We start from the raw sequence: 24,261 nt of genomic DNA, 5'->3' as shown, positions 1-24,261 counted from the left end.
ACAGCATTTCGCCTATCAGGCTCACATCACGCTGGGAAAACCCTCAGCGTGTTCCTCTGACATCTGCGGTTATTTATAAACTCTGCCTTTTGTTTATAAACGCACCTTAGAGCCACAAGTCTCACCCCCGCAGATGAAGCTCTGGTCATGCGGCTGCTGCAACGGAGCTCTTTACAACCTCTCTCTCCTTCCGTCACACAGGAGATTTCAAGCCCACCCAAACACAGGTTCTCTTATGACAGACTGGGCAAAGTGTCTGTGGAGAAACACACTGGTTTTCCCCACTGTAAGTTAGTAGGAAGCTTGCTACTTTTTGACTTTTACTATGCAGAGGCGGAAAGCAGGGCACACATCCTCTCCTTAACCCCTTCAGCCTTTCCTAAAAGGAAGCAGTTACAGAGTTACAAGAATGACCTCAAAGGAGACTGATGTAGCTAGCTTTCAGAAAAAATTCCAAGCTGCCTGAGTGTCTCTAAACACTTTCAGATTTCCTGGGAGATTATTTTGAATATTTCTAACTTCTAAGGACAATTTTTGATATTAAACTGAACATATATGGGATTATGAATCTTGCCCTCCTTGGAATCTTCAGATTGTGATTTTTAGCTCCCTCCCAAACCTTCCCTTTTACTAATCATCCCTGTGCTAACAGCATGCACACAAGCATTCAGGTGTTCTTTAGCAATATACAACAAAGCCGCAGAATTCTTTCTGCATCAGCAATACTTCGGAGAAGGCAATGGCACCCCACTCCAGGACTCTTGCCTGGAAAATCCTATGGACAGAGGAGCCTGGTAGGCTGTAGTCCATGGGGTTGCTAAGAGTCGGATTCGACTGAGCGACTTCACTTTCACTTTTCACTTTCATGCATTGGAGAAGGAAATGGCAACCCACTCGTGTTCTTGCCTGGAGAATCCCAGGGATAGGGGAGCCTGGTGGGCTGCCGTCTATGGGGTCGTACAGAGTCGGACACGACTGAAGTGACTTAGCAGCAATACTTTGGAAGGAATGATGCTAAAGCTGAAACTCCAGCACTTTGGCTACCTCATGCGAAGAGTTGACTCTTGGCCTGGAACTGTAACTTCCAAATGATCCTCCAGCCTAAAGCATCAGTGACTGAGAAAGTGGACTCCAGGGCTGGACTGACAGTCTCGGCCCGTGCCTCCCAGCCCTCCCATTACAATCTCACAGCCCAGCACGCACCATCAAATCACTCTGGGCCTCAGCTCCCTCATCTATAGGACAGGGGAGACGGGTAGGACCCACCTCACGGGGGAAAACGAAGCGCACGCAAGCACTTAGGAGTACCCAGCAGACGGCAGAGGCGCATCACGCTGTCGCTACCACCCTTCCTGGCACTCCTACAGGCAGCACTCCACCATAAGCAAACACGTCACAGTTGCATTAGCTTATTATTAGTATAATTAATGATTACATTGGGCTTGTGCTTAGTCGCTCAGTCATGTCACACTCTTTGTGACCCCATGGACTGTAGCCCACCTGGTCCTCTGTCTATGGGATTTCCCAGCCAAGAAAGAATACTGGACTGGGCTGCCATTTCCTCCTCCAGGGAATCTTTCTAACCCAGGGATCAAACCTCCGTCTCCTGCACTGACTGAGAGCCTCCGGGAGGAGAGAAAGGGAGGCAGGCCATGCTGGCCGAGGAGCCGGCGACCGGCCCCAGGTTCCTGAGCCTGGTAGATTCAGAGCACAGACAGGGCAGTCAGAACAGAGAGCAGCAAGACCGACAGCCCCTGCTCCCCGCAACCTAACTTCAGGAAAGCAACGTGCTATGACCTGCACGTAATGATATCATACGGTTAGAGAGAAGGTAACACGAACCTGGAGACGCGCGTCCTCACCCTGCAACCACGTCCCTATGGTTAGAGAAGAGGGACCTTTCCTGCAGAATAGACGGAGGTGGGTGGGTACCCTCCAACACGGCTGTGAAGGAGCACACCCCAGGCCAGTGTCCTCCTCCTGGCTGCAGAGCCAACTGGAGAACCACGCCCCTGGAAAACGCATGACGATCCTAAAGCCACATGGCCCCGCGACCACTTTCAGGCAGACGGCACATGAGCACAGGTGATGGGGGCGAGCTGCCGGCCCGCTTCCAAGACAACTTCTCATGGATAGCCCTCCCTCTCTCCCCACCTGCCGGAGCTGGAGAGAGACCCAGGGTCCAGAGGAAGATGCCCAGAGCAGGGTGTAAGTGAGAAATAAGCTTCCCAAGGTGAGCCACCGAGGGCTCAGGGCTGTGGAGTCAGTCCACTCCGGCTGACACTCCCGCGCTGGGCACTCCGGGGCCGTCGCCATGCCGCCTTCACTGGCCAGGGCCAGACACCCCAGAAACGCACGTGCCACCCTGGCAGATGGCGGCGGGTTCACCGAGGTCTCCCTGCCATAGCCACACACTCTGCCCAGGAAGGACAACTCAGGTCGGACTGACACTGCGGAGCCCTGCCCCCAACCCCGGAGGTCAGGCCAGGGCAGGGGCCTCTGACCAGAAACTCTATGTCAGCCCGGCTTCACCGCCCCTGTGCTGCGCCCCCGTGCCCTTCCTAGCCCCTGCACCCAATCCCCCAGGCTCTGCTGCCGACACTACAGAGAGCTCCACTCGGGCAGCTCCTGCTCATGACACCTCCGAGCGCCCACCCGCCCTGCACAGAGCACGAGGCGGGAACGCACCGGAGCCAGGCCTCACCCCAGGGACAGACACGGGCACCCAGCCACGACGCTCCCGACTACGGGCTATGCACAGCAAGGGCAGGGGCTTCCATTCACATCCCCTTTTCTGTCTCAATGTCTCACAGTCACCTCTGGGTATATAAGCGAGGGAGAGCATGTGCATGCTCTGAGGTCAGGAAAAACAGTAAATTCTAAAGGCAAAAGTCAGACAGCCATGGAGATTCCACAGCTGGCCTGAACGGGGAAAACAAATTAGGGGTGCTTATCTGATCAACCTGAGGCACTGATAAAAGGAGGGAAGGCCACAGATGCGATCTACAGCTTAGAAAGAAACAGCTGACTCAAGCTGAGTAAACAAGGAAATCTCTGCCTTTGGAAGAGGCTCAACAGAGTAACAATGGGGACAGGGGTTTTGTGGGCTTAACCTTGAAACTAAGGGACACTGGCAAGGTGCAGGAGCCTAGGACAGCTAGGTGGGGGCAGCAGGTGCCAGGGAAGGTCGTGGCAGGTCACACACAGGCCCCAAAGGAGAGGAAAGCCATCCTGAGGAGGACAAACGAGAGAGACCAACACCAGGACAGAGCCAGCTTAACGATAAACGAACCGGGAAGAAGCCCGTTTCCAGGACGACAAACGCCTGCAGGAGAGGCCAGGTGGAAGCAGAGTGAGGAAGAGGGCAGGTAAAACAAACAGATGGTTCAGACAGACAGACAGCGGCCGATGCCCCACAAGCACAGGGACAAGGCGCCCTCTCTGGCGGTGTCCGCCCGTGCTGGACACGAGGGAGACCATCTGGGAAGACACACAGGCCCCTGACTGCCTCCATTCGCCTCAACGGGCGACAGAAGTGGAGTCCGGATATCTAAACAGAAAAATTTTCAGCTCGAAGGTCCCAAAGGCTGCTGACTGTTACCAGTAAGTATCGGCTGTATAAAATACTTTAACAAATAGGTATCATTAAGCTCACAATACCATTTTTCCCTCACCATTTTCTGTTCTGTCTTGAATACCCATGTCACTTTCTTTTTCTCTATTTATACAACTTAAAACTCTGAACATGTATTTTATCCGTGTGGAAAAGCCTACGAGTTGCGTCCCGAGTATGAACTCTCACCTCTCGCTCGGTAATGCAGGGACAACAGGGTGCCCAGCTGTGAGATCAGCAGGCCCGCCTTGAGACAAGATGAGCTGGCTGCTGGACGGGGAGGCCTCAGTGGGCACATGCCTCTGCCGCCTGCCCTTCTCCTCTTTCAGCCCGAAACTTGGGTAGGGGAAAACTGACAACACAGAACTGATTAACAACAGAGGTAACAATACAGAACTGCTACACCAACCAGGAAGAACTTTCTCTTTTATGCAAAAACTACGACACCAGGTTTGCTAAGTCACTGCTAACTGAACTGTCTGTTACATGCAGCCTCATTCACATCCTGGCTGATAACCCTAGTACGAACTGTATCTTTCATAAATACAGCAGAACCAATCACTTTTCCTTTAAGGGATGAAGAAGCTCAGGTTTACAGGGTTAAACTGAATTAGCCAGTTACACTGTCAATGGCAGAAAGCGAAGAGGAACTAAAAGAACATCCTGATGAAGGTGAAAGAGGAGAGTGAAAAAGCTGGTTTAAAACTCAGCATTCATGGAGATCATGGTCACGGCATCCGGTCCCATCACTTCATGACAAACAGACGGGGAAACAATGGAAGCAGTGATAGACTTCCATTTTCTTGGGCTCCAAAATCACTGTGGACAGTGACTGCAGCCACGAAAGTAAAAAGACGCTTACTCCTTGGAAGAAAAGCTATGACCAACCTAGACAGCATATTAAAAAGCAGAGACATTACTTTGCCAACAAAGGTCTGTAGAGTCAAAGCTGTGGTTTTTCCAGTAGTCCTGTACAGATGTGAGAGTTGAACTATAAAGAAAGCTGAGTGCTGGAGAACTGATGCCTTTGAACTGTGGTGCTGGAGAAAACTCTTGAGAGTCCCCTGGACAGCAAGGAAATCAAACTAGTCCATCCTAAAGGAAATCAACCCTGAATATGCACTGGAAGGACTAATACTGAAGCTGAAGCTCCAATACTTTGGCCACCTGATGCCAAGAGCCGGCTCACTAGAAAAGACCCTGATGCTGGCAAAGATTGAGAGAAAGAGAAAGGGACGACAGGATGAAATGACTGGATGACATCACCAACTCGACGGACATGAGTTTGAGTAAGCTCCAGGAGATGGTGAAGGACAGGGAAGCCTGGCGTGCTGCAGTCCATGGGGTCACAAAGAGTTGGACACAAATGAGCAAATGAATAACACCACCACTGTCAATAAATACAACATGAACCCACATTGTCAGACTCCCGGCTTAAAAGAGCTTTCTCCTCTCACACACTGCTTCTCCTGGGCCCAATCTATCCTCAGGTACCAAGGTTCCCAAGTCGGGCGTTCTCTTGATGTGAATATTCATTCAATAATGTCTATCATTTCACAAGTAAAAAGGAGAATAAATTCTCTCCAGCAAATGCAGAATTATTTTAAGACTATTAGGGAGTTGTAAATACCTCACTTAACAGAATTTCTAGTACTACTGTCATTCAACCATTTGGAAGAAAAAGCTACCTTAATCTTTTCAAATAACTGCTGTTTTGCTTTCCTTTATATCCCTTTAAAAGTCCAAGGTAAGAAATTATCATCCTCCTCATATAATTCTTATACAAATTGTACTTCCTTTTTGCATCTCTTGTTAATTATATGATGTTATCTATGTTAATCCTATTCAGGAAGAACTGATAACTTTGGTTACAAAAAAAAAAAAAGATGAAAACTTTGCATAAATTGCTTAGCACAAAGTTAATCGTATAATGCAAAGAATAAAGAGGTTCTAACAGCTATTATGTGACTTATCAGCTTCCCTGAAAGGGTCAGTTGGTATATTTTAGTAAGACTAATTGAATACCTTAACAATGTCATTGAAACTTCATGAATCTTTCAATAAATTACAGCCTGCTGCTTCAACGTGTTTTCATTTATTAATCTCACTTAAAATGCAAAGAACTATATAAGAAACCAACAGATACTAAATAATGCCTCTCTCAGTTAATTCTGATTAAATGGGTTAAATGCAAGGAATACAGACCACTGGTGACCCCCAACACAATTAAAATCAGAGCCCACTGTCACAATGCTAATCCTCTTATTTCAGTGTTTTCCATAGATTTCTTTTTTCTTTCAGGTTATGCCTTGTTTCAATGTCTGCATTCATTTTCCTAGAAGGTGCTTGCTTATTTGCAGATGCATTCTAAACATTCTGAAGCACCACATCCATAGCAGCCAGCCCTAGCTTTCTGAATGGGGCGGGGGGCCACCACAGGAACTTACATGTGCCATGGGAACATTATTGGTTCAAGAAGGAGCAGGCACCACGAGTTGTAACACTTCAGTACAAAATACTGCTTCTGAGGAACCTACTAAAGACTATTTGCTACTTTTTTTCATAAAATGAAAAACTCTTTATCCCTGCATCTCACCCCTCCTTTACCTTTTCTTAACAAGCTCACCCAATGACAGGCCCTACCATACAAAGTACATGCTCCACTGCAGCACTCCTGAGCAGCACAATCTTATATATTATGGTTATGATTCAACTTACCAGATGCAATTATCTTTCTCTGGTTCACTGAGGTGGGTTTTAATATTTTCAGAGAAAAGGAGAAGGTTCAGCACGATCAAGAGCCTCAGACTGACCTGGTTCCACTCCCACCTCCTGTACCAGTTATGTGAACGTGAACCTTTTACCCTTTCCAAGACTCAGTTTCTCTATCTGTAAAGTGGAGAAAATGATACCCTCTTAAGGTTGTGGAATGCAAGCTTTGCACAAAATCTGGAATACTATAATTACTCAGTGATACTCTTCATTTTCCACTGACCAATCGGTCACTAGTACGTGCTCCAGGAAGATGGTATTTCCTCACTGAATCAAGGACTGAGCACAACAGCAGGACCAGCTCCACGGACTGAAAGCACGCAGTCTGTTTCAAAATTCTCATCTGAACGTATCTGCCGTATAGCTCACAACCCGCCCTCCTAACACCCACTATGACCACAGAGAATTCAAATGGCCAAACAGCAACTGGGTAGACTAACGGGGGTACATCTGCCCAAGGGAATATTGCTGGTCCATATGAAAGGAAAGCCCCTGGCTGTTGTGACCAAAGGGTAAACAAGTCTCAAATGCACTGCGCTGCGTGCAGGAAGCAAGACCCACAATGAAGCCAGGCATGCAATTCCATTCAGTCACATTTTCAGGAGAAGAAGCCAGATGAGGGTCTGCTAGGGGCTGGGCTGGGAGAGGGCTGCCTACAAGGGGCAGCACACGATGCCGTCTGGGCAGATGGAACTGCTGTCAACGGCAGTGATGACGCCCCTGTGTGCAGGTGTGCAAGGTCAGGCTGTGCATCAAAAGGACGACATTTTTACCAGTTAACAAAACAAAACCTCTAGTCTTTTGCAAGAAGCACTTTCAGGCACTTTAAAATAAGGTCACTTTCGAAATTTATCTGAAAAGAACTATGGCTCTTCAAGGACTCCAGGAAAAATAACATTAATTTTAAAAATGGTATGCTTTGAAGGACAAATCAGTAAAAATAGGACAGAGATTTTCTTTGCACAGAAGTCGTTCTAAGACTTTGAAAGTCTGTGCTGTTGTATTTCACTGGCTGAATTATTAAATTACAGCTGGGCAAGTCATACTCAAAGTTTAAGTCTACTCTACAATGGAACTATGTATCTCGGGATTTATGAAAGGTACTCAATTCAATGTGACGTTCTTACTTAGCTCAAAATTAAATAAAATAGTATACCACACTAAAACAGTGCAGTTTTTCCACTGAGACTTCATGGCTTGACTTGGTGATCTCCTGAGTATTCCTGTGGGATCCCAGGTTGCACAGTGTGAAGAATCCACCTGCCAATGCAGGAGGTGCAAGAGACTCCCTGGAGAAGGAAACGGCAACCCACTGCGGTACTCTTGCCTGGGAAATCCCATGGACAGAGGAGCCTGGTGGGCTGCAGTCCATGGGGTCACAGGGAGTTCAGACTGAGCACAGCTGAGCATTCCTGCCTCTGAGTTATGGGCGTGGACTCCCACCACCATATCTCCACCCAACACACACAGTGCACACCGAAGGGACACGCGAGTCTAGTCAACAGGGCGCTCGGCTTTATAGCCACCATATTTAACAGCTGTACCACAGTGCTAAGCTGCTCCTGTTACTGCTGCAGATGGGAATTCACTGATATGATTAAATTTGATGGTATGATAATGTATGGTAATCATGATTAATCAGAAACCCACTAGCAAATGGAGGATGTGGGTATCATGTCACCTGCATTTTAAAATGCACTCTTGCGCTGAAGCCTGGCAATGTCCGACAGTGGGAAGAGCCTCCTCCCACAGCTGCTGCTGCTGCGCACAGATCTGATCAGAGAGGATGCCCATCATGGTTTCCCCATCTTAAAAGCTAATCACTACAGGGCATTGAAGGCAAGTTGTAAAAACAGAGAGGGTTCAAAAGAAAGGCTTCTTTTTCCTAGCTGGAATGAAGTCTGGACTCACATCTGCAAGGGCTATAATCAAAAAGAAACGCAATTTGCTGCAGCAGTCTCATCAAACATGGTTCACATGAAATGCCATGTAAAATGCATCCAGAAGTGTCAGTCACCACCACCTGACACCAGGCCCCCTGCTCCATGGAGGCACAGCGCAGTCAGACCTACCTATGAGGTGCTGTAATCAGACGGGAGACACAAATCGCAACCTCAGGTATCGGGGTCTACCTCACAAAGGAATCACTAAGAAGCCTAATTCAAACTCCGCATGCTAGTCCTTTCCGAACATAACTTAGTTTCAACTGAAACAAAGGTCACTAGGAAATTATTCAGCAGCCAGACTACACAGTATTTAACTAGCTACCCTGAAATACCAGCACTGAGAATGCAAGCGTGAAGAAGCAAGCAAGCATGAAAATGATTCCGTAACTAGCCACCCTGAAACACCAGCCCTGACAGAGACACCAATGCAAAACGAATGGATAGGTTTTAGAACACCCTAAGTCAAGAATCTCCACAATATGAGCCACTTAAAATTCATCCATGTGCTTTACCTGACACTGAGACTACATTAGCAAAATCTCAAAGCAACACTTTTGCAAATGTTATTAATCAGCACTCCAGTGTTACTTTTTTAAGTGGACAAACTTTTAAAAGCAACAAATCTCTCTGAGGACAAATACATAAATGACTAGCCATACTTATGGATAAGGAAAGGACAAAAACATCAGAGACAGCTTCTGTGGAAAGAGAAATCTATGAAACCAATGTGTAAAACAAAGACAGTGGAACTCAGAACAGACTTCTAACAGACACAAAGACAGAAGCCTACTTGCAGAAAGGTAACAGTCTCCCCAGCCCCACTCCCTGCAAAAACAAAACAAGAGAGAGAACCACTACTGTCCTGCGAAATTCCACTCAAAGGTCCTGGCAGGAACGCAAATGCTTCAAGAGCAGACTAGGGGATGGTAGGTGGCTAGATGGCAGGACTGGACAGGACAGAAGGAGCTGAAAGGGAGGAGGGACCGACAGGCACTCTGAACTCCTGAGCACACGCTCTCTTCCTGTGTCTGTCCACGTTTGTAAGCAGTCACTACTTCTAAGGTACATTTTACATTCAGCAGATTAATATTCTGATACGAAAGTAAGCATGAAAACGATTCATTCTCTGATATGTGTGCTATCAACTGAGACATATTATAGTTTAAAAAAAGATTCACAATTCTGATCTGAAAAAATAAAATAGTCCTGGGAATAAAAGCTTAAGAGAGAAAAAAGCACTAATGGCTATATCTGTAACTAAAATTAAATACGTGAATCTAATTTTTAGACAGAAACTTAAATTACACAGCACTTCACTAAATTCCATAAACGAAGGAATGAAGGAAAAATCCCATCTGGACACAGAGACTAGCATGACAGAAGAAGCGCCAGCTCACTGCTGAGAGCTTAAGTAGCAGCTTCTAAAATGATCAAAAGTAAGGAATCCTTTTCTTATGATATTACTTTGACATTCAAATCTTTGTTTTTAGAAAACGTTTATTCAATTCTATAAATAAAATTCATTAACAGGAAATTAAAATATTAGTATTGCTAAATTAAGCATAGCTTGTGTGTGCTCACTCACTCAGGCATGTCCAACTCCTTGACCTCACGGGCTGTAGCCCTTCAGGCCCCTAGAGTTCTAATTGTTGAATTCTAAGACTGGAGGTATTATCACTTGGTACAGTTTCTAGGCACACTAGTGCTAAATTGAGAATTCTCAAGTTTTTACAAAACTGTCCAACAAAATAGACTATTAAGAAAGTAAAGTTGAGGGCTTCCCCGGTGAGCCACCGTTCATTTGCACTTGTGCACACGAGGCCCGGGGCCAGGCTGGCTCCACTGAGCGCAGGATGCCTGGGACTCTGTAGAGACATGAATCCGCTTCTCATACAATGCGAGCAAGCGTACGAAGCTGTCCAGGAGCAGAGCAATGGAAACTCACTAAAGGGGTTTAGGCGGGGGAAAGGCCCGATCAAAATGCACCTTGCTCCACTTGACACATTCTGTAATTCAAATCTTTCCTGTGTACCAGGAAAGCACACTGATCCAAACAGACCCTATGACGAAACTGAAGCCAGCTTTCCTAAGACATGTTTTATCAATTGGTGTGTGTGTGGTGACTTTACAAAGCAGAATTCAGTTTAAAATTAAAATAAAGACTAAACTTCTCTATCGAAAAGAACCAAGAAAGAGCCCGCAGGGTACACTGCCATCAGTACGAAACCACCAAGGGGCTTTCTTAAGCCCCAACAGCACTCTCTCTTCAGGAGGAAACCAGGCTTCATGGGCCTGTGCTCATACGTTTTACAGTTTAAGGACTAGCACTATACAGAATATTCAGCACGGGAGAAACTCACTGAGTGGTCATGAAACCACATCTACACTGACTAAAACGCAAAGTAGAACCGATTAGTAGAAAAGGGAAAAAATAATGTTACTCAAAAAAGATAAATGCACCCCGATGTCCATAGCAGCAGTATTTACAGTTGCCAAGACTGGAAGCAACCTAAAAGTCCATCAACAGATGACTGGATAAGGAAGATGTATACACATATACACACACAATGGAAGAGTACTTTGCCATAAAAAAGGGCACTTGACCATCCGCAGCAGTATAGGTGGATGTGGAGGATATTAAGCTAAGTGAGATAGATCAGACAGAGAGACAAGTACTGCATGAAATCGCACATATGTGGAGTCTAAAAATACAGCTAGTGGATATAGCAAAAAGGCAGCAGACTCACAATATGGAGAATAAGCCAGTGCTTACAAGGCAGAGGGCGGCGGGGATTAAGGGTGGGGGGTGGGGGATACAAACCGCTGGGTGTAACACAGGTTCAAGGATGTATTGCACAACATGGGGAATACAGCCAAAATTTTGTAATGACTGTGAAAGAAAAATAACCTTTAAAATTATATACAAATTAATACTCATTAAGATATTAAAAAAATTTTTTTTTTAAATCTGGTGTACGTAAAACAACAGGAGACAGCCTAGAGTTAGCCTCCTTCCCAATAATATTTTGATGAACTTTAAAAAAAAAAAACCCTCTATTGTAACTTAATCTGCCCGCCAATGCAGGAGATGCAAGTTCGATCCCTGAATTGGGATGACCCCCTGGAGAAGGGAATTGCTACCCATTCAAGAATTCTGGCCTGGATAATTCCTTGGACAGAGGGGCCTGGCCGGCTACAGTCCATGGGGTGCAAGAGTCAGACACAACTGAGCGACTGAGCACACAGTTTAAGAACCAGCACTGGGGCTTAAAGATACATGTTAAACGGCAGTAACTATTTCTCAAATTATATCACACATATGACTAATCTCTAGCCTGTTTCCCATCATCTGTACACATAATCCACCTTAAAAATAAGAACAAAACATTACACCTTGCAAGAATTGCTCCAAGAGCAGTTCAGTAATATTTACCACCCTCAGAGTATTATATAACTTTTAGTTTAATTTCTCACAAATTATTTTATTATCTTCTTTGTAATGACCTCAAGTAATACAAGGTTTCTTTTAGTATCAGATACAAATGTTTGCACAAGTGAAATTATAAGTAGCTGAAAACTGCAAATGATTATTCTAATTTTATATTTACACACAACCTTGCTTTATAATTTTAAACTACATTTGCTTTCATCAAATTTTATCTCTGCATTCCTAATAAAATATATACACAAAATCAATTGTGATTCTAATGCAAAAGCTCACAACCCTGAAAATAAGAAAAAGTACATTTTAAAAAAGTTAGTGCTTTATAATAACTATCAGTTAAATTATTTACCAAAATAAATACATCTAATGACTAAAATCACACATATTTATCCTTGAGTAATGCAATTAATAAATCTTAACTATTTAGATACCTGTTTCAAGTAAGGATCTGTACTCAATAAATGTCACCTAATTTTTAAAATAACTAGTTTTTAGAACTTGATCAGTTAATTTTAAAAAATTAGCTAATAAAGCATCTGAAACCAGTAGGAATCAGTTCTAGAAACAATATGATGTCATAAAAGATTAACTACAAATCAAGAAAGTTCCTAAAAAATACTCTGAACCTTTAAATCCAATACTGTCTTTTTGAATAATCATCTGACTACACATTCCTTTATGACCCACATAAACATGGTAGCTACTGAGGATCAAAGCTAGGGTCAAACAGGTCATTTAGGTATTTCCAGGAAATCAGATTATTTAGCATCAACAAAACTATATCTGTTTTAAATACAAACTAAAATGTTATGGTGTGGTCCTTTTTTTCCCTCAAATTGTTCTTAGAACACATTCTCACTGATATAATAAAACTATGAACTAATTACAAATCAAACCAGAAAGTCAAATAAAATGAAATTTATTTATTTAAGTGGATAACTATTTAATGGACATTTTTCTTCTAATTAAAACATTATTAGAAGAATGGATAAAATTATGGGAACAACAGGAAAGTGGGGCGAGGGGTGTCTTAAAGATACTCTAAAAAGAAAACCTGCATTTTTAAAATATAAAACCAATGGCTCATGAAGACCTTTGAGCTTGTTTTTTTAAACAAGCAGACATCTTATTATTACTCCCTAAAACTGCATACACACACTCACACTCACCCAAGTGCACGCATGGCTCTACACACACGATAACAAAGGCCCTTCCTCACCTAACATGAGGCAATAATAAAATCAAAATCCATATTCTTTAAGACAAAAGGCATTCTACTGATGATCCTGATTCAACAATTTTACAGTTAAACAAAATTAATTCCATTCTCAAAAATCCATTGACCTTAAGCTTTTAACAAACATTTTCTACTGCAAAAATTATTGTCAATATTTACAAATCCTTAAACTTATATTTGGCTGGAACCACTTGTATTTGCCATATTAATATTTCCTGGTGAATGTGTGCTCTTCCCTACGAGAGCAGAAGGAGCAGCTGCTACTCACTGGGAATCTCTGGGGTCCCACCGCAGGTCTCGGCTGGCTCGGGACTGGCAGCAAGGGCACTGTGAGGAAAACAGCACTCGTTACACGTGACTTCACCCCGAGCCCGCCCGGAGAGGAGCACGACACACCAAGCGCCACACGGAACACAGCCTGTGTGCACAACACACACAGCCCACCCCACTCCCACTTCCGCAAAGGCTGCATGTTTGGACTGACACAGTCCCATAAAGGGGCGGGGAGGGAGCTTCTGTCTTCAGTGCACAAGAGCACAAGCAGAAGCTTCCACTTCAACAGTGAACTCTTAGAGTTAGAATACTTCGCACCAGGAAGACATTATTCCTTTACGTAAGAAATCTTTGTTTTCGGCATCCATATGCAGGTGATCCAGGGTATCTAACCCAAGTTACATTTTCCAACGCCCATCGAACACAAATTTATATCCAAATCCTCCAGGCTCACGAAGGAGGGAGGCGGGAGATGAAGTGAAGCGGGCAGAGAATAGAAAACGTGCACACACTGTGTGGCTATCTGTGTTGGTTGCTGTAGCACAGAACACCCTACTCGACAACCTGCCGTGCCGAGACCTGTCGTCCGCCTTTGTGTTTCAAGAGGCACAATTCCATCAACTTGCCAGAATAGTGGTCAAATAGTTTCAAAAACAGGGAAAAAGCCAAATGCTAGTTCCACACCCTGCATGTTTAAGCTGTTTCATACATGAGCCTTATACTGATTTTGATTTGGGAGGTAAAAAAATCCCCTCGCAAGAGGTGCCCACTCTATGATAGCACGCTAACCCTCCATTAAAATGTCCTGCCAGATGCGTCCAGGAAGGTCTCCGCCGGCCAGTGCAAGGGCTGACCTGCAGCCCCCTCTCAGCTTCACACTCCAGAGTCCTCAGCACAAGGACTCCGGAAGGTTATATGGAAACGCACCTTTAAAGAAGTGACGGAGGGAAAATGAGGTCACAGGGGCGGGCGAGGGGACCCTGATCCAATATGACCAATGTGCTTATAAGAGAAGATCAAACACAGACAGACACAACGGGATACCATGGAGAACTCAGCAAGAACAATACAACAGCATTTAGTTTTAATTTTAAAAAGTTCTGGTAAATCAGCACCACAGAAGTAACATAATCAAAACTATTTCTAAAACAGAGCACTAAGACAAACTATTTTTCACTTGCTATGATCAAGCAAAGAACTCGGCACATTGGACTTCTGATTGCGACCACACTTCTGCTTGCCTGCTCCCTCCCCCACTGTGAACAGGAGACAGTTTACAGCCTGTGATGCTAAGAAACCATTTCAGCTGAACCGTGAACTCTTTATATCTGACATTCAATATTTATATCCCACACTGTCCCATGAATTAATGGACCAAGTTTTCAACTTTAATAGTGAAAATCTGAAAACAAGTTAAATTTCCAACAAAACTGGTTGATTACAATATGATAAAACACTCTTCATCCTTGAAAAGAAAGTAGGTGCTATCAGACAAAGGTGTGCATACATCTTTTTAATTTTTTAAAACACCTTTTGACTGTGTGAAGCTGAGAATCACGGGGTTACTCTATCTTTTGCGTACAGAAGACAACTAGACAACCAGCCTTTCTCAAGTACAACAGCGGCTTTCTATTTAACTAAGTGCAGTCAAGCTGCTGTTTCCAGAGCTGCCCCAGCCCCTAAGACCTGCTCTCCATGACCTTAGGCTATCTCAAACTTCCCGTGTCACTCCCTCCATGACCCTAACCTCCCAACTGCAGGACCCCACAAGCATCTCCTGGCCCCTTATCATCCTGCACTCCATGGCCTTCACTGTGAGCAAGATGCCTCCTCTACTGCTTTGTCAACACCCTAACTCCAGCAACTCCAATGCTGTCTAGGCTACCCCTGACGCAGAGAGGGGAGTGGGCTGGACAGAACCATGCAGGCGGCCAGGTCTCTCCAAGCTCATGGCCGACAGCCCCAGGGATGCTGGGGCTGCCCAGCACTCGCACTCTCCTGCTCCGCAACGGCCACCTTGGCAAGACACTCTTCATCCCTGTCGATGCACTCGTCTCCCACGCCTGCACCCCGTTCCCGCTCAAGCCCACGTCAGTGTACCGCCTCCACGTCACCAAAAGCACCCTGTCCAAACCCCACAGACCTGGCAACTGCAGGTCCAGCACCCAGCCTGCAGCCCACGGCCAGCCCCCGTCCTCCACAGTCTCCCGGCTTCCCCCTCCCTACAGACCCCCAGCTGGCATGTCACGAGCCCCAGGCTCCAGGCCCCAGGTCCATCGAGATGCCAACAGAGCCCCACTTCAGCTTCGCACCCAGATCTCGTCCGCACGCTCCCTAGCAACCTCACCCTAGACACGTGCGCCCGCGCGTCTGGGCGCACCTCCAGCACAGGACTTGCCGCCTTCCCCTGAAAGCCTGCTAGACTTGAGCACTCCGTGACGGCAACCCCGCCCGCCAGCGCTCGAGCTCCTTCTGCGTAGCTGCGTCCTCTCTCCCGCCCACACCCGGCCCATCCATCAGTCCCGCCCTGAGGCATGCCTGGCTCCTGGCCCAATCACTGCCACCCCCTGAGCTGGGCCACTGCACTCACCTCCCCGCTGGTATCCACCCCTGCCGCCCTCACGAGCCCCCTCTCAACACAGCAGCAAGAACAGCCCTTGTCAAACATAGAGCGAGGGTGCTATTCCTATGCTCAGACTCCTCTAGTCACAGCCCACTTCATTTGGAACAGAAGCACAGCTCTCAGGACGGCTCCCAGGCCTCACATGACAAGCTTCCGCATTTCTCTCCACCACCGCACTCCACCACGTGTCACCTGGCCTCTCTTCAGTTACCTGAGCACAAAAGGCACAGCCGCATCAGAAAGAGGCGCCCCTGCACCAACCGGCCCCTCTGCCTGGAAGACCCCTCCGCTGGCAGGCACGCCAGCAGCCCCGCCCCTTCGGGTCTTCCCTTCTCAGCGCAGTCGGGCCCGCCACCACGGGATCCCCGTGCTCTCCTCAGCACTACGCTTCCCTCCAACGCGCCACACAGGGCCCTCGTGTACCATCCTCACAGCTCACTGTCGCTGCTAAGGCGCCAGACGACACCCACAGCAAGTGCTGACCGCTGTGTTCACCGACAGATCTCCAACACCACGGAGAGCAGCATCTCCATCAACGCTGCGCTGAGCAGGTGCGTGAAGATATGCTCTGTATTCACTGCTTAGCACTAGTCTCCTCGCTCCAGGAACGTGCGTCTGTGATCCTGCCACCAGAACTGACCATGAACAGACGGATGTGTACCTCTGGAACTCAAAGGAAGCAGCGCGAGTGGCACCTGAGGGGACGGGCCCTTCGCACTCAGCCCCCCCGGAAGTGACAAGGAAGGCCCCCCAGAGCCCTCCACAGTGGCCTCTACGGCCCTGCACCGTTGCCGCACGCTGGCAGTGCCCTCCCCGGGGCGCCGTGACAGAAGACACACAAGCTGAGAGGGGCCTGACCCACCAGCCAGCGCGCATCAGAGCAGCGGGAAGGAGTTGGGGAGCCCCTGGCGTCCTTATGGGCCTGGAAGTGATGACGGACCAGCCAGTCACCTGGAGCGTGGCCACAGCAAAGAAGGCACGTACCTTGGACGGGCGTCACCACGGCCCCTTTGAAGTGGGGGTTGATGTGTATGTTCTTGGGCTGCTGCGGGGTCACGGGAGGAGGGGTCATCATCACGCGGGGGGCCTCTATCTGGGGCGGCATGTGCATCCCCTGCGGAGGCGAGGGGTGGTGCGGGTGCTGCAGGGGCAGCAGGGGCTGGAGCTGCTGCTGCTGGAACAGACTGCGGATCGGCTGCTGCGGCGGCGGCGGCGGCGGCGGCGGCGGCGGCTGAGGCTGTGGAGGAGGAATTAGTCTTGGAGAGTACGTCTAAAACCACCAAAAGAGACAAAGTCACAGCAATCAACGCTTACAAGGAAAAATGCCAGTGCCTTACAGTCTTCACACTGACTGCACTGTAAGAGTTGACTCAGAAATAAATTTATTAGTAACAACTTGTATAGAACAGCAGGATAAATGAGCTGCTCCGCCTGCTCATGGTTATCGCTACTGTCTGACGACGAGAGCCAACATCAGGACAGGGAGGGAAGACCGCAGCCCCAAAACACAACGAATGGATTCCAAAAGGGAAAAACTGCAACTCAACCATCAGAACTGCCTGCCAGGAGCCATGCGCTGTGGACGGAGCACAAGCTGCCTGGGCGACCCGCTCCTCCAGAAAGCCTATGAGACGGCGGGCAGTGCAGGGGCAGCCCCGTTAGAGAGCAGGCTGCAGAGAGGCCCAAGGGCTCCCAGAGGGGAGGAGGCGGTTCCTGAGAAAGTGGCCTCTGAACCAGGAAGGAGGGGAAGGAGCCAGGCGAGGGGTGGAATGGCATCCCCTGAGAGCGGCGGAGGGGAACACACGCCTGGAGGCGCACTCGCAGACCAGCGTGGCTGCAGCAGCACTCCAAGACCGGAGGGCGCGAGAGTGGGAACACACCCCTCCAGCGGTCGGGGATCTCGGGCACTTGGTTTGAGAGTCTGGAGAGAGGAGGAGACCCACCGCAGCAGCAGCAGCAGCAGCAGCAGCAGCCGCCGCCGCCTCAAGAGCACTGGGCCTCCTCCCCCCGCCGGTGTCTTAAGCACACGCTGAAAGGTCTGCATGTGGAGTGATTCACCCCCAACAGGCCTATGACGCCAGCCCTTGTTGTGACCCTCCCCCTCCAAGGTCGAGCGGCCGGTGAGCAGAGGAGCAGAGAACCTGGTTCCACAAGCCCTGCCTGTGAGCACTCATCCAACCGGCCACTCACGGCGGCAGAGGCGACAGGCCGCCACCGGCCAGGGCACCCTGCACACTGGCCGCCCGGCAGGACGCCAGCCTTCAGCGGCTTCTCAGTTCCGTTCCGGAGCCTCTACAGTGTCTGACGACAATGACTAACAGTGTGTGACAGACGAGGGGAAAGGCGACAGAAGAAGACGGACCATTTAACAGGCCACAGACACCAAGAGCTAAAGGAGAGAAACAGCCGTGGTCTGGGAATTCTGAAACCCAAGTGTACACGACCTTGCCGAACCCACCCTTCCTCGGGGAGGGCTTTCCTGAAGATGCAGAGCTAGCATAAATCCCTGGACACACATGCTCTCCTCTGACGCACGGTGTCTGTAGCGTGCACAACTGTGCGTGAACAGTCTCTTCTATCCCGCTCAGCACTGAATCCGCACGGGCAGCGCGCTGACACAGGGACAGCTAAACTGAACCTCAGCTCAGCTGGGAAAGCACGCAGGGCGGGCCCCTCACTCGGCCACGCGAGGGACTTTTAAGGAGATCACAGGTTCTAAACAAGGGGAATTTAGGGCCTGGGCAACAGCCATGCAGAGAAGCCCAGGGCAGCTAGGAAATGAAGAAACTGAGCTGGCAAGAGGTGCAGGCTAGAGACCCAGACTCATGCGGAGAGAACAGATGGCGGGAAGGACAATGTCGCCGAGCAAGAGCTCTGATCAGAAACTGGCCTGAGAACAACGCAGCCAAAGAAACAGGAGAGAGAGAAGGGGTCCCGCTGGAAGAGAAGAGACTACACCCCAATCTCAAGACACTCAAAATAAGAGAGCCTCAAGAAAGAGGAGCTCACAGGTGATGCCCAAGGGTCCAGAGAGCAGTCCACTAGGACAGACTGCAAAGGTGAGGAGGCGATTCTCAGAGCACACTCAGGACTGGCAGGAACAAAGTGCCAGCACCAACAGATGGACCAAGGAGAAACCAGACACAAGCAAAGCCACGGCAGAAAAGGAACCGGAGACACGGACCGCTCTGGGGTGGGGCACGGCCGGGACCAAGGTGGGCACAAGCGGAGCAAGGCTGAGGCCATGTTGGAGAGCTGTGACTGCTTCAGCAGCCTGCAGCTCCAAAACACCACTGCTGGCCAAGACGCACGCACAGCTCACTGGCCACGGCTCCAGCAGGCTGAGTCAGGCCGGCAGCAGGTTGAGCCTGCTGGCACCTAGAAAAGCCCTGGCACTAGCGAATTCCAGACACGATGCTGCTGTCAGGAGGGACTTGGGTCAACTGACACTTGGGCAACACTTCTAGAGCACTGAGGGCCCCCAGTCGAGCCTCTCTCTATGGGTAAGAAAGCAGGGAGTTCGGTTACTTTTCCAGGATCCTGGAGGAACAGCTATGTGAAACTGGTCCTCAGCTGGCCTGTTTCCCCCTTCAGAGGCCAAAATCATGGAGCTGGCAGGTCAACACACACAATGGAAGCTGGGGGCGAGGACCCAAGATGGGGAAGAAAAGGAAAAAACTGAAGCACCCACCTTCCTGCTATCAGAGAAGCTTAAAAACAAATGGTTGTATGAGCAGAGAGCAGCTATCCATACCATCAATCTCTCTATGCTGTGATCAACCCACCTGCCTTTCTTCCCTGTTCACTGAAATTAGAATTCTCATGCAAAAGTAGTATATCACCTTTTCTACTTTGTTATTTCACAAATGAATGCCTAGTAAAACACAGTTTTCTACACCGAGGTCAGGTGTGATTTTCCCCTACACTCACCTAATAATGTAGGAGGATAGACAGTGTGAACACATATTTACATTAAATAAATCTGTCCTTAAAGACTAACTTCTGAAGGAAAAACTATAAAATACTACAGTTAACTGGAAGAACAACAACCAAAAGAAAACCACTACACTTCCTGTCTTTGTTCCTGAGATGCCTCACCTCTGAAACACAGAGAAATTCAAACGAAGCTGAAATGACAATTACATGATTTAGTCCTAAATTATGAAAATTTTTGATGGATATGACAATCTCTGTTTCTATGGAGAGGAGATGACAGTTATTTGTAAGAGAAACTGCTACATTTAAGGAAAAACCTATGGTAAGCAGTATGTAAGAAAAAATATTTTATAAAATACACCATTATGGCTATATTCTCAATGTAACAGAGTCTGTGTTTTCAGAATGGTGCTCACAGGAGCAGTGCCCGTCCACCAGCAGAAGAGATGAGCAAGGTTCCTGTGTGGTTCGACCCCTGGAAGACATCAGCTCTCTCACTGCTTCTTTCTTCGTCCGTACTGGCAAAGAATCAGTCTTCACTACCTCAATACTAGAAGACTGGATTTTTAAGACCATATACTGGATGAGTTACAGGCTGGAATCAAGATTGCCAGAAGAAATATCAACAACCTCAGATATGCAGATGATACCACTTTAATTGAAGAAAGTGAAGTAGAACTAAAGAGTCTCTTGATGAGAATAAAGGAGGAGAGTGAAAAAAAGCTGACTTAATACTCAATCTTAAAAAACTGGGATTTTTTGGCATCTGCTCCCATCGCTCCATGGCAAACAGAAAGGGAAAAAGTGGAAGCGGTGACAGATTTCCTTTGCTTGGGCCCTAAAATCACTGCGGATGGTGACTACAGCCATGACATTAGAGGACAGCTGCTTCTTGGCAGGAAAGCTTCGGCAAACCCAGACAGAGTGTTAGGAGCAAAGACTACCTTGCTGACAAAGGTCTGCATAGCCAAGGCTATGGTCTTTCCAGTAGTCATGAACAGACGTGAGAGCTGGACAATAAAGAAGGCTGAGTGCCAAAGAACAGGTGCTTTCGAACTATGGTGCTGGAGAAGACTCTTAAAGAGTCCCTTCGACTGTAAGGAGATCAAACCAGTCTATCTAAAAGGAAACCAACCCTAAATACTCATTGGAGAGACGGATGCTGACGCTCTAATACACTGGCCACGTGATACAAAGAGGAGACTCAGTGGAAAAGACCCTGATGCTGGGAAAGACTGAAGGCAGGAGAAAGGGACCACAGAGGAGGAGATGGTGGATGGCATCAGCGACTCGATGGACATGAACATGGGTAAACTGCGTGAGACGGTGAGAGGCAGGGAAGCCTGGAGTGCTGCGGTCAATGGGGTCGCAAAGCGTCAGGCACGGCTTGGCAACTGAACAACAACGAAATCATACCACAGGCTATAAAGAAACTTTAGCCATGACGCCTTTTACTCAATTTTCATCTCAGACTAAGGCAAATGCAAAATACAAAACCCACACCAGAGAGAACTGTCACTTGCTCTCAGCGTGCAGGCTCCCAGGACAGAGCTGAGCGACTCACCGCCACAGGGGGCTGCGTGGGCAGCAGAGCGGGCCTGTGGTCCTTGGCGCGGCCCCTCTCGCTGCTCTCCCTCCTCTGGTCTCCCACGCCGCGGCACAGGGACGAGCCTCCTCTCCTTCCTCCCCGCCTGGAGCCGTAGCGGCCCTGCTTGTGCTGCCGCTCCCTCTCTTCAAATTCAAGCAGCGCAGCTTTGGCTTCTGCTGAAAGCTCTATTTGAAAAGATGCATATGCGTTAGATACCTTCAAAGAGGCGGAATCAGATCTATAGGGAGAAACAAAAAAAAAAATCAAGTATGTGACAAGGAAACTCAGGATCAGCACGTGCTTCTCCAACAACCACCAACTCCACCTCAGCAGTAAGCAGTCGGGGGCAGGATACAGAGACACCAGGACCCCGTGAGTGAGGCCTGTGACACAAAGACACGCTTCTTCCTTCAGATACAAGGACCTCCTGCAAATCTGAATTTTCGTTTGAGACCACTAAAATGTGCTGAGGAAAGCTAAAAAGGAGGAGCTGACCAAGTTCAACCCAATCACCACTCCTCATCTGCTAGGCATCACATTCTTTCACTGATGGCAGATGATGCTGGTCAAGACCTGGCTACCCCAGTCCTAAACCAGGACACTCGCCTATGCAGATCCAGTGTAAGTACTGATTAATTCACAGTGGCACAGAGACTCAAAAATTACAAATTACTGATTGTTCTGCTTTAAAAGCAAACCTACTAATAAAATCACTCTCAAGCCAAATACTTAAGTTTCATGAAGAACGGAAACTCATTTAGGACTACACCAAGTCAGATTTTCCGATTTATTTAAAAACAACAACTTTACTCTGTGCAGGCAAACCTACATCCACACCACCTGCAGGGAAGCTACAGCAAATGAGAGCAAAGCCACAAAGCGGCGCCCTCCTCTCTGACCAATGCTGTGGGGCAACAGCCAAAACTTCTGGCCCTACTCACTAGGCACATTATTCTGAATTCTTAGAAGAAAGAGGCTAACTCATTCAAATACAGTTCTAAGTTACGATAATATATGCTCTATTAGCAAACACCTTTCAAGATTTCACTGAATCCTACTAAGAAGCATTCCCATGCCTTCTTCCACAGCAAAGGGTACATTTTAAATTTTACCAGTTTTTCTCCTACCTTGGATTTAATAATCATCTCCAAACTCTTCCAAAATCTCTAAGCCACATTTCATTTTCTTGAGATTGTTTCTAAGGTATCCCCCTTCCCTTCAAACAGATCTAGACTCCATTCTAAAGAAAATTTAATCTCCTCTTAACAAGCACAGACTTTTATTCTAATCTTGACTACATGATAGGTTCACATACACATTTTATGCGGTGAATCAGCAATTATTTTTCTAGTGGTTCTAAGTGTCAAGATTAATTTCACTATCCCCAGTAATAAAATGGTTTCAAATGACATCTTTAATCAGCAAGTAAAAATGCATTCCTCCAATTGAGACAAGCTGTCACAAAAGGTCACCAAAATATGACAGGATGGAAATTACATTTGTTAACTTCACCTGAAATGTTAATTTCCACTTAAGTGTTTTCTGAACTAGGTCTATATTCCAAAGTAAAGAGATAGTGTAATGTAACAAAGTTTTACATTGTGCTGTCCCTTTCTAAAATGTGCTTAAGAAAAACATATGTATATAAAAATACTTTAACTAACACATAAAGAATATCTACAAAATACAGTTTATTTGGCAAAACAGAAACAACAAATGACAGTCTGAGGTTTTTATTTTTGGTTGTGGCTCTTTTTTTTTAATAAACAAGATAACTGAATCAAGAAATTTTTAAAACCTTGCAAATGCAAGGACTACTATGTAAACTGAAGGTAGTTACCTTACTGCTGGCACTACTGGTCTTAAATTGTTTATTAACAGGTGAAAAAAATGTGTTATTGCAGATGTTTATTTCTTTTCTCTACTGGAGTATTCTACTGTATAAATACATAATTTGTATATCAATTTAAAAATACTGTTTTCCCCAAAGATCATTTGCCTTAAGCAAAATTAACCAAGGATACTATTTCAAGAGAACATTATGTGGGCCTAACAACAATGTTCTTCAGGCTAAAGCAATGGAACGTAATTTAATGTATTACCTGTGCCCAATGAAACTTAGAATATGGCAAAACCCAGCAGCTTACTCACAGATTACAAATTATAAAAGCCTAACTAAAATAAGCAGAGTCTTTCATTTTCCACTGGTACTGCTTCCGGAGAGAATCTGAGGTCCATCTCCTAGGGCAAAAGACGTGGCCCCTCTGAACCTCTGTGCTGACACTTCAGGGTAACTGGTCAGTGACACCCATGTTTTAGAGATGGCTTTTGACGTTGCCATTCAAAATAAATCTTTCTCTTACACATGCATGTTCTAGAAACCCTTGTCAACTGCATTCTGTGAGAGAATTAAGCCCTCGTATCCTATGGGATCCTTTTTACATAATGAAAAATTTGTCTCCTAAGTATACAGTTTTGTATCCTTGGGAAAACTGATGATGTCACATTTTGTCTAAGGTATTTAATTCCCAGAATCCTGGCTGAGGACAAAAGCTCAGTACTTAAGATCATAGCTTAGGTAACAGCCCAAAATTCTACGCCTAATCCAGCATGGACTGGAAACGCGCGCCAGCGTCTGTGCCTCAGGCTCCATGATGGTCCGGACGGCCACAAGCGTGACTCACTTAGGGGTGGCATCGCACATTCGAATACGAGTGAGACTAAGTGACTGAACACCCTTCCAGATTCTGAAGAAAACTCACTACTCCCAGGCCAGAGCATTATTTCATTCTTCTTTGTCGAGTGCAGTGTTCTCAAAAGTAATCAAC

General features: G+C 46.9%; 1 protein-coding gene across 17 annotated transcripts in view; it reads right to left on the bottom strand.

The window, feature by feature from the left end:
* RBM33 (RNA binding motif protein 33) overlaps window positions 1-24,261 on the bottom strand; it is a 112,453-nt gene that overhangs the window by 40,478 nt on the left and 47,714 nt on the right. For 15 of the 17 annotated variants that reach the window (XM_060415227.1, XM_060415228.1, XM_042249067.2 and 12 more), the window contains 3 exons: window positions 21,410-21,618; window positions 16,894-17,179; window positions 13,282-13,340 (listed from right to left, as the gene is read on the bottom strand). In XM_060415227.1, the coding sequence (XP_060271210.1) occupies window positions 13,282-13,340; window positions 16,894-17,179; window positions 21,410-21,618 (554 nt within the window). The remainder of the gene's footprint in view (window positions 1-13,281; window positions 13,341-16,893; window positions 17,180-21,409; window positions 21,619-24,261) is intronic. The other 2 variants (XM_042249070.2, XM_042249077.2) reach the window with 1 other exon arrangement.

This window comes from Ovis aries, chromosome 4 (genome assembly GCF_016772045.2).
Source record: "Ovis aries strain OAR_USU_Benz2616 breed Rambouillet chromosome 4, ARS-UI_Ramb_v3.0, whole genome shotgun sequence".
NCBI classification, from domain to species: Eukaryota; Metazoa; Chordata; class Mammalia; order Artiodactyla; family Bovidae; genus Ovis; species Ovis aries.
The sequence above is the reverse complement of the archived record's forward strand: the minus strand, read 5'-3'. Positions and strand labels throughout refer to the sequence as shown.